Source organism: Glycine max, chromosome 4 (assembly GCF_000004515.6).
Source record: "Glycine max cultivar Williams 82 chromosome 4, Glycine_max_v4.0, whole genome shotgun sequence".
NCBI lineage: Eukaryota > Viridiplantae > Streptophyta > Magnoliopsida > Fabales > Fabaceae > Glycine > Glycine max.
In genome coordinates, this window is record NC_016091.4 from 45,988,561 (window position 1) to 46,003,115 (window position 14,555).

Sequence of the window (14,555 nt, forward strand, 5' to 3'; positions counted from 1 at the left end):
GTGACTAACAAATTCAATATACATTTAATTCCAATCAAATATGTATGGTCTGCACATACTTATTGTTATTAACAATTCATAGCCATTCTATTAATTTCATTCCAGGCCATAAAATAATATTTGCATTTATTTTTGTTTTTACATTCAAACACGTTCAAGCAAATATGTAGCATATACATATATTTACTGCTACCAATAATTGCAAAACATTCACATTAATTTAATTACAGAATATAAACTTTCAATCCTTTAATCACCTTCAACAATAATTTTTTTTTTAAAAAAAAAGGATCAAGTGGGATTGGAAATAGCAAACATAAGGTTGCAAATAGCAATTTCCAAAATTTCATATTCTTCCCTACAACAAACGTACCTGCGTAACTTTTCAAAATTGGAATTGAATCTTTACGTTAATGACACGCTTCCTTTCTTTCACCATTAGAAGTAAAAACTTTTTCCAAATTTAATATATACATGTCGTGTAGCTTTCTCTCCGATAATCATAAGTTTTCAAATAATCTTTGTCCAAAAATTGGTATTCAACAATAACAAAATATTGCCAATAAAACAATACATGCAGCGGAAAATAAAATTCCTAAATTTCATAATTAGGATTTATGCATAATTGGAAGAAATTAAATTATCCCTAAATTTCATAATTAGGGTTCATACATAATTGAGAGAAATTAAATTATCCCTAAATTTCATAATTAGGGTTCATACATAATTGAGAGAAATTAAATCATTCTTGGAGAATCATAAATTTCATAACACATGCTCTGATACCACATGTAAAAATTCTTAAGGGGTTTCCTAGACTATCAATGATAGGAAACAACAAGATCTTGAAACCTATGGTTCTCACAAACAATCAATAAACAACAATAGATAATGATGTGTACCTTTCTCCATAGGAAGACTTGTACCTTTCTCCGTAGGAACTTCTCTCCGGTGCACTTTGATTTCCTTGAAAGATGAGAGAAATAAGATTTCACTTCCTTTGGCCTTTCTTTTCTGCCTCTCTCCGTTAGTGATGGCTATGAGTGAGAGAGAACACTTTTCTAGTCAGGAAGGGGACCTTGTTTCACGTTAGTGGGTATTAAGCCCCTTTTATAACCACTACTCCCATCAAGTAGCAGTCAACCCTAGAAACTTCTCCTATTAAGCCCAATTACAATTTAGTCCTTAATCGTTAATTATTTACTTATTAGTCCCTACATAAGTCATATGCCTCTCACATGAGACATAAATTCTAACAGTTTATTCATTGAAACAACTATTTTGAACAGCGTAGGGCTGGTTAATTTTCTCCTCACGGCATTTCTTTTCATTTACCTTCTCTGTTCCAAACCCCTCTCTATTCAATATAAGCATGAAGACGCATGGTTTTGTCAAATTAATCCAAAGGCAAAAGAGTGCTAGAGTAGAAACCCCCATGTGAGAAAGAGGAACTACTTGTAACCTTGTTAGCGACTTCATCATAGAGAGCCCACTCATACATTCTTCTCTAAGCTGCATTGAGCTTGAAAAGTAAGACAAGTATAGGTATTAGGGCATACAGAGTACAATATAGGCTAAACACAGGGAATGGAGGTTTTTAGAGCAATATGTTAGGGCAAATGAATGAACCACTTCTATTGTTTTCAAACTTAGTTCAACTCTAATATTTATTTGGTAGTCAAAATAAGAAAGGTGAGATAGGACAAGTTATCTTATTTTACTTTATTGTTTTGCCAAGTCAATAGGACTGAATAAACTTATCCAGTTTACTTATTTTATCCTATTTGTTATTTTAATAATTATCCTATTTTATTTATTATTTAATAAACTAATTCATCATTTGATAATTATATTATGAAATGAACAAATGTATATGTCATTTTATATAATTTATTTTACTTCACCTTACCTTTTTATACAATTAAAGAAAAAAAATCAATTCTTTTTTTCTTGATTTATTATCTTTATTTAAACAAAATAAAGAGAAAAATGTATCTTCAATTTCTTATTTTATTTCTTTATTACAAAATATTTTTTGTTGAGGAAAATAAGAAGAAGGGGACGAAAAAGACATTAAGGAAATTATTAAATTAAATCTTAGACTTAATAATATTTTTGAAACTTTAATTTAGTTTTTAACTGAATGGTGTCATGTGATCGATGTAGCCGACCTCACCTAGTGGGATAAGATATTGTTATTGTTGTTGTATTACAAAAAATTCTTTTTCTTCTTTGTCTTCTCATCCAAACCAATAAATTGAATAGTATAAAAGAATCTGACTTCAGTAGTTCCCATTCCCCCAAGATAATGAGCTGAGTGAGGATTCTACAACATGAAAAAATTAGCTATTCAAGTGGGTTGAAAAGTTGAAATTGAAGTTCAACTTAAATTTTTATATCAACTTATTATAAATGGCAAAGTTTTCTTCTTCAAAAATGCTTATCTTATCCCCCCAAAATGCATATAGTTTTCGACTAATAATAATTACTTGGAGCTAGAGATCATATACTAGTCCCATTATTTTAAAAACAAGTTGAAGTACAAGTGTGAGGTAAAGTCTCACATCGACCAAGAATGAAAAAAATGAGCATCATATAAGTGAAGGAAAGACCCATAAAAATAAGCCTTAAGATTTTGGGTTAAGGTATAATATTGAGTTCACTTATGTAATTTGCTCATGACTCTCAGGTGTTAACCCTCGTTTGTTTTACATTTGAACTTTAAGTTTTTGGGTTAAGGTAGGATGTCGAGTTCACTTATATAATTTATGACTAGTTGATATAGATCTCCCTAGTATTTACCTGTCACGACCCACTCTTGGGACATGACCGGCGCACAGACTATAAATTCCTTAGTCTGGTCAGTCTATCCTATACAACATAACCTGTAAAGACACACCATATATATATATATATATCTAGACAAATCCATATGCTGGTATCTCATCTCATCCATTTAATAACAAAGTGGATTATAATTACTAATCACCAAGTGTCTCAAAACATCATCATAGCAACAAGAGAGAATCATTTACATCTCAAAATACAAGAATTCTCTCTAAATCTCTTACTACCCTAACCCCTATAGCTGCATTATACTGGAGTTACAACCAAAATATCCATCAGACACAATGGGGACCTACCAAAAAGATAATCAAGTTCCTGGGTGTGTCAGCAAATCCCAGGAAATCGGTTACTCCACTACTGGATATCTGAGAAAAAAAATAACATAAAGGTGGTAAGTCACAAGGACTTAGTGAGAGCATAATATACTAAGCAAACATGAAAGAGAGCACCATTTAACATGAATCCTTCCATTTCAAAAGATATTAAAATGACATTTCAATAAATAATGAACGAAAGATACACTTGCTTTTAGAAATCCATGTACGCAAATAATATACATTTCAGAATTTCTCATAATCTGGTATTCAAAATAATTACTTTAAAAATCAAGCATTTATTCTACTATGTGCACATAGACCACATTATCTCTTCGTTGTGGTGAACGGTAATTATATAACTACGACATTTAGCTCGTAGGTTGCATTATCTCTTCGTTGCAGCAAACAGAGCATATAAATATACTATGAGAATTCAACTCATAGACTACATTATCTCTTCGTTGTAGCAAACGGAAATATCATTGTACTATGAGAATTCAACTCATAGGCTACATTATCTCTTCGTTGTAGCAAACGGCATATATCATTATACTACGAGAATTCAACTCATAGGCTACATTATCTCTTCGTTGTAGCAAACGGCATATATCATTATACTATGAGAATTCAACTCATAGGCTACATTATCTCTTCGTTGTAGCAAACGACATATATCATTATATTATGAGAATTCAACTCATAAGCTACATTATCTCTTCGTTGTAGCAAACGACATATATCATTATACTATGAGAAATTATCTCATAGGCTACATTATTTCTTCGTTATAGCAAACGACATATATCATTCATGAACTCAACATAAATAAAATTAAACAAACAGTTCAACATTCATCCTTATACATTATCAAGATCTCAAAATAAATTTCAAAGCTTACCAAAAACATATATGTTCGAAAGTATACTTGTTTCTCCATAGATGAACTTTAAGAAAATCGCTAAGTATATTAGCTACTCACCTAAATAACACAATCACTGACTTCTACCGTTGTTAGGAAGGTCAACCATTGTATTTTCCACAGAACCTTAAAGAGATCAAATAGGAAAAACCTAGGAAACGCGTAGCATTTTCCCCTTTTTCCTGTCACCTCCTCGTGCTTGGAAAAACCCAAAGATGTAAAAAGCTTGAAATTTTCAAAACCATGGGAGGAGATGAGCGAAAGGTTGAAGGATTAAATCTTTGGGGAAAAAGGGATAGGGTTAGAGAGGTGTGGCTGCTGCAAGAAGAAAAAGAAAAGAAGTTTTCGGAAATGGGGAAACTCTCCAGAGTTTAAAAAAAACTGCAAGAGAATGAGTTTTGTTATATTATATTATTACTTTTTCTTTTCTCTTTCCTTTTTATTTAATCGATGTGTTTCATTACCTTTCTTGGATTTTTCCAACAAAAAATATATTTAATTTTAGTATAATCCTCAATTTGCCTACATTCAATTGAACTTTAGATTTAACATATTTATTTAAAGTATCATCAAGAAATGATTTAATTAATTAAAATGTAAGAAATAAAATAAATAAATGTTGGCAAAATTGAGAATTGAACTAAAGTTGTATTTTTTTTTAAAAAAAAAGATAAAATAAAAGAACTCAATATTTCTATTTTAAAATGAGAAGACTAAAATTACAAATTTGAAAAAAAAAAGAGGAGACCAAATTGAATTTAAGCCTAAAAATTATTGCGGAAATAAATTTTTAAGGTGATTAAAATATAGATTAATGAGTAATGATTAATCAACTTGTCATATATGACAACTTATAATTACATGATACTCCTTAAATCCTTATTTTTTTCAACATTTATTTATTTTAAAAACCCTTTTATTAATCCTTAATTTTGTAAAACGTTGTTTATTTTTACTTTATTTTTTTTATCTCCATGTTACACTAAAATGAATGGCATTTTACAAAATCAAATATTTACGGAGGATTTTTAAAATCTTAAGAATTAAAATGTCTTTCTTACCTATATTCTTTCTTAGACTGAGGTCATCTCCTCTTCCTCAAATTTCAATCCAACAAAAAACAAAAAGGAGGAAAAATTCATTTTACAGCCTCAAATTGTAATCAATGCATGCACATTGCACACAAAGTCAGTAACGTCACCTAACTGCGCGAGTAACGAGAATTGAAGGGAGCAGTGAGGCACTATCTATTTGCTTCTATTGGTTGCTGTGCGGTATTAACTGTAATCCTGTGAACTTACCAAACTAAGCTAGCAGACATGTCTCTTTCAACCGAGGGCAAATAAGAGAGCAATCATTATTTGCTTCCCACATGATTTTAGTAGTAGTACTTGTTTTTGCAGCCTGGAAAGTTGAATCTACCTTTTATGAGATCTCCCTTGCTTACACCTTTTAAAGAGATCAATTTATGAAACTCTGAATTATATTGGTAGAAACCAGGATATGTCAATACTATCCCACATGGAGTTAATCACATATCGAGACTCACTTAGTTGAGTCACTATAATGCTTGTTTGATTTTATATTTGGAGAATTAATTTTAGATATATTTTATATGTTTAATTTTATGTTAAAAAAGAGTTTAAGGTTAAAACAGTTTTAAGTAACTTCTGTATTAGATTTAAAATTTTGTAATTAATTTTACTCTAACTTAATTTTATAATAAAAATATTCAAATGTTCACATAATTTAAAAATCAAGTATCCAAAATCAAATCAATTTTATCAACGGTTAATTTAAACACGCACAATGTATAAGCTTAAATCAATTTTATCAGATTATAGTTACTTAACTAATCTCTAAACACTAAAGGATCTCTTTAAAAAATGATTATCCACCAAACAAAATTTTAATGTTTTAAAAAGTCGAACTCACTTATTGCTGCAAGTCTAAATTTTAAAAGTGTTCCAAGTTTTCTGGTCGTTTTGGTGACGTGGCAGCAATTTCGGACTTTCCTCACCTATGAGAATGACCCAACCCCTTTATTCATCACTTCTTTCTTCAAGTTGAAGGTGAATGCATTGTGAACACCGGGCATAGACAAAGCAAAACTTGGGCTGTACCGATACTGAGATCAAGGTTTTTTATTATTTCATCTGGGTCATACAGTTGGCACGCATGGAAACTGTAATTCTAGGGAAGTGTACATTTTCAGCTAGGATGCAACTTTTATAGTATAGTATATTAAGAAGTGTCCACGGAATTTGAAGATTCCCCCACATATAGCTGTCACCATATACTCGTATTTTATACCAAATTGGATTTGTTATGAAAATGACAACGCAGCAAGGAAAATGCAGTTCGTTGATTCTCACTAGCAGGGGTCTTCCACAGATAATTGATTAAAGACTAAGGACAAGCCCAAGAGTGTAGAGGCTGAGGGAAGAGATTAAGGTAGGGTCCTAATTTGTTAACAAAATAGACAACAAGACTGCTGTTTAGGGCAATCCCATAGACCATATGCACATGGTCAACAACAAGTGCACATGGGTTTCACAGACCATCATGTCACCGTCCACCAAAAAGACATTGTGGAAATTCCCACAGTATCCAACCCTCACCAATAATCTAATCAAACACTATTCGGGCAAAGATAGCCAAAATAATGAACAGGTATGATTTAGACATCTATGGAAAGTAAATAATGATGAAGTAGCCCGAGAAAGCAACGTCCAAGATAGCCAAAATACGAAATTTATAAGGATAAAGGATCTGTCACACACGTAAAAGTACAAAGGGCACCTTATATCAATGATGATCCGAGTCCTGGGATTTCCATGAACATGTTACACGCCCGTGTGAAATCATTTATGATTGTGGAAAGGTAAATAAATAAATTAGCCAAGTTTTGCCAACTCATCTTGTTCATATAAAATCAGGTGTTGGATGATTCACATTGGTGTTGCTCCGGAAAGCATTATTAATGTGCAAAAGTCACAGCTGCTGCCGACAGCATATTACAGAATCAATCCTACGATCGATAACAAGATCAAATCTTCACCAATTCTATGTTTGGATTAGTGGTAAAAGATGAAAGGTAAAAAAAAAATAGAAATATACTATTTCTCAATGAAACTATTATCTTATTTCATTTAATACCTCAGATTTTCTTTTCTTTAATGTAGTAATTGGAGATTATTGTAATTAAAACTTTTGACTTCATGGTAGAATTCATATATTCTCACAAACTTTTGACAGGTTATGGAACTAATATTCAATCCAATATTAATTATACATAAAATTTCTCACCCCTTGTTATGGACGTATTTTGCAGAAAAACAAAATCTCTCCCCACAAATTCAGTATGTATTACCAAATGAGCCGCAAAAATGAGTTATTTAGTAATATGAAATTGAGTCAATTAATCAATTTATCATTTCACTTGTCAGAAAAAGGAAAGGAAAAAACTTCAATCTTTTTCATCATAAAATATATACAAATAACAATGATACTTGAAAATCACATTTCAATCTGAACATACTCAACCTCATTGATTACAAGTAAAAAGCATTGTATGCAAAGTAGTATTTCAGCAATCAACTATGTACTATCCCTATGCTATATGCAACCAAACTTAGCTAAGTGGATAGGTTGTACTCTACCACTGATCGCAAAATCATGTACTTTTATGTCATTGTTCCTAAACATAAACACAAGTCCTCAGATAAAATTATTAGGAAAAAAACGTACTACCTCTCTACATACAAGCATCAATTATTAATAAATAATTACAAGGGAAAAAGAAGAAGAAAAAGAAACCTGAACACGCCTATCATGCATACAGATCAATGTAATGAATAATCATGGCTTTCATGTTACAGAAATTCAAGATCACCTCTAGGGTCTAGCAAAAACACCCCAAATCTTACCACGCCCGAGGCTCTCCAAGAATTTCTTCGACCCGGGAACATCCATCTCAACAAGCTTCTGCGTATATACACAGGCTCCAGCAGCCACCATTTGCTTCCTGCAACTCTTGGAATGAACAAGCAAAGCGAGCAACGAAACAGGGTACTTCTTATCCAACCCCTGCAACGAAGGGTTCAAGAGATGAACTGCACTCACAACCCCTCTTTCGTCCTTGCGGAAAACCCTCCGATTCGCCGGGTGCATCAGCAGCACCGACAATGCCATTGCAGAAGCTTCTTTTTCCTCCACACCCTTCCCATCTAACATTTTAATCAAACCTAAAACGCACCCCAATTCCCCCATCTCCTTCCTCGCCCTCCCACTGTTCAATCCCAACGCGTAAACCGCCCTCGCCGCCGCAATCCGAACCGCCAAAACCTCACGATTCAGCACCCCAACAAGCCTCTGAACAAAACCTTCACCAACAAGAACTTCACCAATTGGACCACTTTCAGCCAAATGTCTCAACATTACAACCGCAACTTCAAGACTCTGAATTTGAGTCCCTGAATCCCAGTAATTCTTCAAACACTCAACACCACCTTCTTTCACCACCGTAATCCTCAAATTCGACAAACCCTCGGTCTCCTCCGACGAAGAATCCGAATTAATCAAATTAGACAAACACCCTACCGCGTTTTCACGCGCCACCGCGGTTCCGGAGGAGGCCAACGCAATCAGAACCACCACCGCGTTCTCCTCAACAAAATTATCTCTAATTTCCTCAAACGCGGCGAGGTTGCGCAGCACGGCGGCGGCAGAAGCCTGTGCACCAGGGGTGCCAGCCTGGCAAATCTCCAAAAGCGACGAGATTCCGCCGCGAGAGCCAATCGCCCTAGCGTTCTCCTTCGTCAAACTCAGCGCCCGAAGCGCAATGCATGCTTTCTCAATAGCGAACCCGCTTCCGGAATCTAAAACCCTAAGCAAGTGGTTGAGAAGGAGCAAGCCCTCCGCGAGAAGCACGCTCTTCGCGCTTTCCACGGTGGAGACTTTTGAGATGGCAGCGACGGTTTTCTCTTTTGTGTCGGAGGGGGGGGAATCGAGTAGGCGCACGAGCACGGGAACGACTCCCTGGGCCACCGCGATGGTCACGTTTTTGTCGTCTTCTTGGAGAAGGCCCAGTAAGGAGTCCATGGCGGAGGCTTTGGACTCGGGCGACCCGATTTGAAGACGGGTTATTAGGTTACGTGATTCGGAGCGGATGGCTTCGCGTTTCGATGAAACGGAAACGGAAACGGAAACGGCGTCGTTTTCGAGGAGGAGGCCGCTGCGGAAGAGAATGTCGCAGTCGCTGACGTGGCGGTCGAGGGTGGCGAGGAGGGAGTCGAGGTCGCTTTGGGTTTTGAGTTTTCCGTTTGGGAGGGTTTGGGGTTGGCATGAGCGGGAGAGCGAAACGGCGTCGTTTAGGGTTTTGAAGATTGAGTGGAGGAGGTGGAGGGAGAGGGGGTTTGTGGTGGAGGCGTTGGGGAACTCGGCGGAGAAATCGGTGAGGTGGGTTTGGAGTTGGGTGAGTTTGACTCGGGCGAGTGACCATTTCCCTTTGAAGTTTCTCACGCTTGGGAGCTCCGAGTCCAGAAAGGTACTCAGAAGCTCAAGGGAATCGCTGATAGCATCTGTTTCTGTTGAATCTTTCATCTTTGATTTTTCGTTGTGGGAGAGAAAAGAGAGTCTTTTGTTCATAATCACTTTGGAGAGAAGAGTAATGTCAAGGATTGGGAGCGTGGACTACACTCGCGAGTTGGGGCATTTGGGGTGGCTTTCATTCCCGCCACGCTTCTCTTTGTTTATAGTTAGTCCTCACTTTACACTGTGCCCGCGGTTTTATGTTGTACAGCTCTTCCATGCTAGTTGGTACTTTAGTTTTGCTTTTCATTCACAAACAAGTAATTGGTAGAAAGAAGGTTTGTTTTTGTTTGGCTAATCAAATATATTCAGAAGTGAAATATGCATCGTGAGCTGTGTTTGATTGCATTTTTTTAAAGAATAAAATAACACAACTTAGTTTTAAAACTTTGTTAATGTTTTTCTCTGTTTTCAAACCAGAAAAAATAGGAGCGGACTTAACAGTTCTAGTCAATTTGGTACGCGCAATTCGAATTGGTTTACAATTTCAACTTCCGTATTTGGATTACACAGAGAATTAGAATTGAAAATTATACTATTAAAGTTGCATGTATTCATCAGATAAAACGCTTTACGAGTTAGATTCGAATTTTTACATGGGTACTAGCGTCTGAAGCAAATAGATATTTATTTTCCTATCTACGTACGAGGCAGGGTAGGTATAAACATACTCATGCCTTTTTTTTTTTATCGGCACAGATAATAATATATGAATGATAATAAAGGGTATAAGCTATAACCAAGTTAACCACATGACAAGTGATTTGTTGTTTTTTTAATACATCTCATGTTTATATTTAATTAATGGAAATAATTCAATTAAATTATTTTAAATAATTAAAAGATTCAATTAAATCACTTAATATTAGAGGATTTAATTGAAAATTAAAAATAAATCTATGCACCACAAGCTTAAGATGCATTCACTCGGTGTAATTGCCCACTGGTTGAAAGAAAATACGCAACTTTTACTCTTCTCATTTAGCCAAGCTCAAGTTGTGAACAAAATTCTCTGCAGCAGTAACTGTGAATCAAACACTCCCTGTTGAAAAATGCATTCATTTCTAAGTTTCCAAATGTTCCAAACAATTGCTATCCAAGCCACCCTCCATAAATCTTGCTCCGATTTTGCTTTGAGTAGATGAATGTGTTGCCAATAATGTTCTTCCGGTGAATTTGCTAGAACCGTTGACACATGAATCCATGAATAGCATGTTTTCCATATATCCATCATTTGGCCACAAGAAAAGAAGCAATGATGAGATATGGATTCTTCACCGCCTCTACAAAAAATGCATCTCTCTCCATCACATCCCTCCACACTAAGAATAACGCCTTTGGTTGTGCCTTCACCCCCCACAAATTCTTCCACACATCCGTAGGTTCATTAGGTTGTGATCCCACTGTATCCATATGCAAAGCTTGATATGCCACCTTAACATTGAAGCTACCCGTGGAATCCAACTCCCACCTCCATTGATCCTCACGATCACCGTTAACTGTAACGATTGCTAAGCCTTGATGAAGTTCCACAACTTGAGACTTCTCCCACTCAAACAACCTCCTCCATTCTAAACTCAACTCCCATCCACCTACCCGCCATACACGCCCACGTTTTTTATAAGCTCATATGGTTGATAAACATACTCATAACTCATACTAATATATACCCGTTGAGTGAAATTACTAATATATTTAGGTCTTAAAATGATACTAATTAGTTAAGTTTAGTGCCTTAACTAACATCTCAAAGACTTATTTAACATACTTTTAGTTTCAAGACTATGCTGATAATGCCTACCACGTTAAGGAAATAAAGGAGCTATTTACTAAAAAAATTGGTATTATTCAAGCCAATTAGGAAATAAATTTTGAATTTCAATTAAATCAAAAGTGGTAGATATTAATTTAAAATATCCAGTGATTTACCACTAAGGTTTATCTCCAATCAAAAGAAGGTGCATGCATATTGGAAATTGAATTTTTACCACTAAGGTTTAGGTGGTTTAAATGTAAGTTGAAGATTACATTTTACTAGATGAAGATTATTTGAATGAATGCATTGAAAGTTATTTTTGTTTCAACTTCTAAGATAAATTATTTATTATAGTTAATGACAATTTTCATTATAAATAGATAAGAGAATTAGTGAAGAAATAACACATGAAGAGAGAGTGTGTGAGAAGAGAGGTTGTGAAACAAAGTCACATTCTTGAGAGAAAAGTATTTTGGTATAGGAGTGTTATCATTTCTTGTAACTATTGAGTGAGGTACTCGAGTTTGTAGAGTGATATACTATTTAGGATATGTTATAATCTTGTAATCATTTTTGTAATAGAGAAATACTTTTGAAACGGTTTCGAGAGCGTAGGTAAGAGGTGTCGAACTACGTTAAATTCTTGAGTTTGTTAGTATTTTTTCTACAGTATAATTTTTGTTGTGTTCAAGCTCACTATCTTTTCTGGGTGTGGGTAATTTTGTTTGTGAGAGCATTGATTACCCAACAATTTATTTATTCCTAGTGACATAAGCTTTGTATTAGTAATGGAAGAAACCGAGAGAGAAAGAAATGGAGAGGATTTTAACTCATTGGTTATTAATTAGTTAAAATGGCTAACAAACCAATGAATTCTTCCTCAAGTAGTTAGATCAATCAATTTAGTTTTCTTAAGAATGGCTGGAGAACACACACAAAAATAATATTAATATATATTGATACATAAAGAAATCCATCAAACTTCTTATCATTTCAAAGCAACAATATATTGTTCATGTTTATAACATAACAATACAATGGATTCAAGATGAAAATCTTGAAAAATAATCCTTTGTTTCACTTCATTTTCATTTTGGTCCCATTATCCTCAATATTATTCCAAAACATACAAATTATAATACACAATAGTTAATAATATATTGTCCATCATGGAATACAAGATGTTTGTTTTAGCAACACTTTGCTTATGTCATCCATGTTACAAATATACACATGAAACATATGGAGAAAAGCTTATTCTTGTTCATTTTCATCCATGCTTAAATTCTAAGCTATCTTGAAAGGAGGGGATTTGAGAGATGGATTAGCGAAAGGGCCCTCAACTAGTCCCTTAGCTATTAGCCTATACGCTGCTTCAGTAAAATGAGGCCCATCCCAATTTATTTGTTTTGAAGGATCTGAGCAAACTATTGCAGCAGGACTACCACATAATATTTGAAAACTGAGATTGTAAGGTTCACCCTTTCCACAACATGCTCTGAAAGTTTCAGTCTTACCGGAAGAAAAGCCTTCATTTCACAAATTAATGAACATGTTAAGAATAAATGGTTGCAAAATTAGAAATCACATATATAATATCCATCTAATAAAAAAAACTATAAACACAACTCACCATATTGTTGTGGTGCTTGAAATAAACGTTTGGTAGCACCATAGTAATCAAAATATGTTATCTTAACATGTGCGTTGTTTTTTCTTAATGTCTCTATAGCCTTTTTGAGTTGCTCATTGTAGTACTCAATGAAAGTATTGTAAGCTATCAAACACCCAAATTGATCATAGTCTTCTTTCTTTTCGCTATTCACTATTGCCAAAACAGCAGAATTACACCCAATTGGGAAGTTCCCTGGTACCACTAGTTCTACCGCTCCTTCTTCTATTAATTTCTAGAAAATAGAAACAAATATAAAATTCAATTTATAATCAATTATATTTTAAATCAAAATTAACAAAACTAATAAAATTGAAGTTGACATAAATTTGATACAACATACAGAGGTGGTATTGGCAATTGTTTCAACAATTGATGGAACCATTTCTCGAAGTTCTGTAATATTTTTATATGGGATGAGTGCATTGATGTCATTCCCACCAATCTCTCCTACTAGAAACAATGAGTTTTTGAAGTAATTATCGCACTCTATCATAAAAAGGAATAACAATTGTTAGTCATATTGGAAAAAAAATTCAAATATTCAACAAAAATATTATTAAAGGGGTTTTGGTAAAACCTTCTTTGCTTGTACAAAGGGAGGATTTGAGTCCTTTAAACCAATCAAATTGAGCACTCAATGAAAAAGTAGCTTCCTCTATATTGATTCTTTTTTGTACTAAAAAATCCTTATCAAGTGCAGTTGAACCAGCGTATGCAAAATTCACTCCTTTCTTAATGTCTTGTCCTTTGGTGAGATTCAAATAGGCTGGCAACATTGGCATCCCATATGCCTCGGCTACAATTAAAATGATAATAGCTAAGTGTAATAAACAATGTGTGGTTTCTAAGATATAATATTGCATCAAGGAAAATTTATTTAAGATATCCGAAGAGAGAGGGAGAAGAAGGGAGAGAAAATAAAAATACCTATAAAATCTATGATTAGTCGTCCATTTGACATACGTCCAGAAGGATGTTTAAAGTATGTTGAACCATAAGGACTATTGCCAGGCATAGGTGGGTGGTTATGAGCAGCATTTCCAGTATCACTTATAGAGTCACCAAAGTTAAAAATAGCTTCATATGGAAGAGGACTAGCATTTGAAACAACATTTCCAAGAAAACCACAAGAAAAGATTGTGATAAAGAGAATGGAGATCTTCATGATGTTGCTCAAAGCTAGGACAATCAAACTTATGTGTTTGATGTGTGCTTAGAAATGGGAATTGAGTGCTTTATATAGTGTCACACCAACCACCCAATTGTTTTGTTAGATCTCTGCCATCTTAATTTTAGCATGGCTATAAATACTATGGTTCTTAAAAAAGTGAATCATGAGTTGTAAGTTAAGTTCTTTATTTATCCAAAACATGCCCTTAAAACGAGTTTGTTACTCCATGTTATTCGTGTTGACTTTTTCTATATGGAGCTAAATCTCTATAATAAGAT

General features: G+C 34.3%; 2 protein-coding genes across 2 annotated transcripts; both read right to left on the bottom strand.

The window, feature by feature from the left end:
* Positions 1–7,589: 7,589 nt before the first annotated feature.
* LOC100794077 (uncharacterized) lies at positions 7,590–9,995 on the bottom strand. Its single transcript, XM_003523120.5, has one exon. The coding sequence runs from the start codon at positions 9,730–9,732 to the stop codon at positions 7,981–7,983; it is 1,752 nt and encodes a 583-aa protein (XP_003523168.1). The 5' UTR covers positions 9,733–9,995; the 3' UTR covers positions 7,590–7,980.
* Positions 9,996–12,506: 2,511 nt separating this feature from the next.
* Positions 12,507–14,317, bottom strand: LOC100794616 (GDSL esterase/lipase At5g45910-like). Its single transcript, NM_001255938.2, is given in 5 exon segments — positions 12,507–12,960; positions 13,065–13,338; positions 13,447–13,592; positions 13,684–13,902; positions 14,034–14,317. Coding segments are annotated over 5 exon segments (1,119 nt in total). The 5' UTR covers positions 14,272–14,317; the 3' UTR covers positions 12,507–12,718.
* Positions 14,318–14,555: the final 238 nt, after the last annotated feature.

What these genes read in the sequence shown, in the direction of transcription:
- LOC100794077 (XM_003523120.5), bottom strand. Translation starts at nt 9,732, where the DNA reads ATGAACAAAAGACTCTCTTTTCTCTCCCACAACGAAAAATCAAAGATG.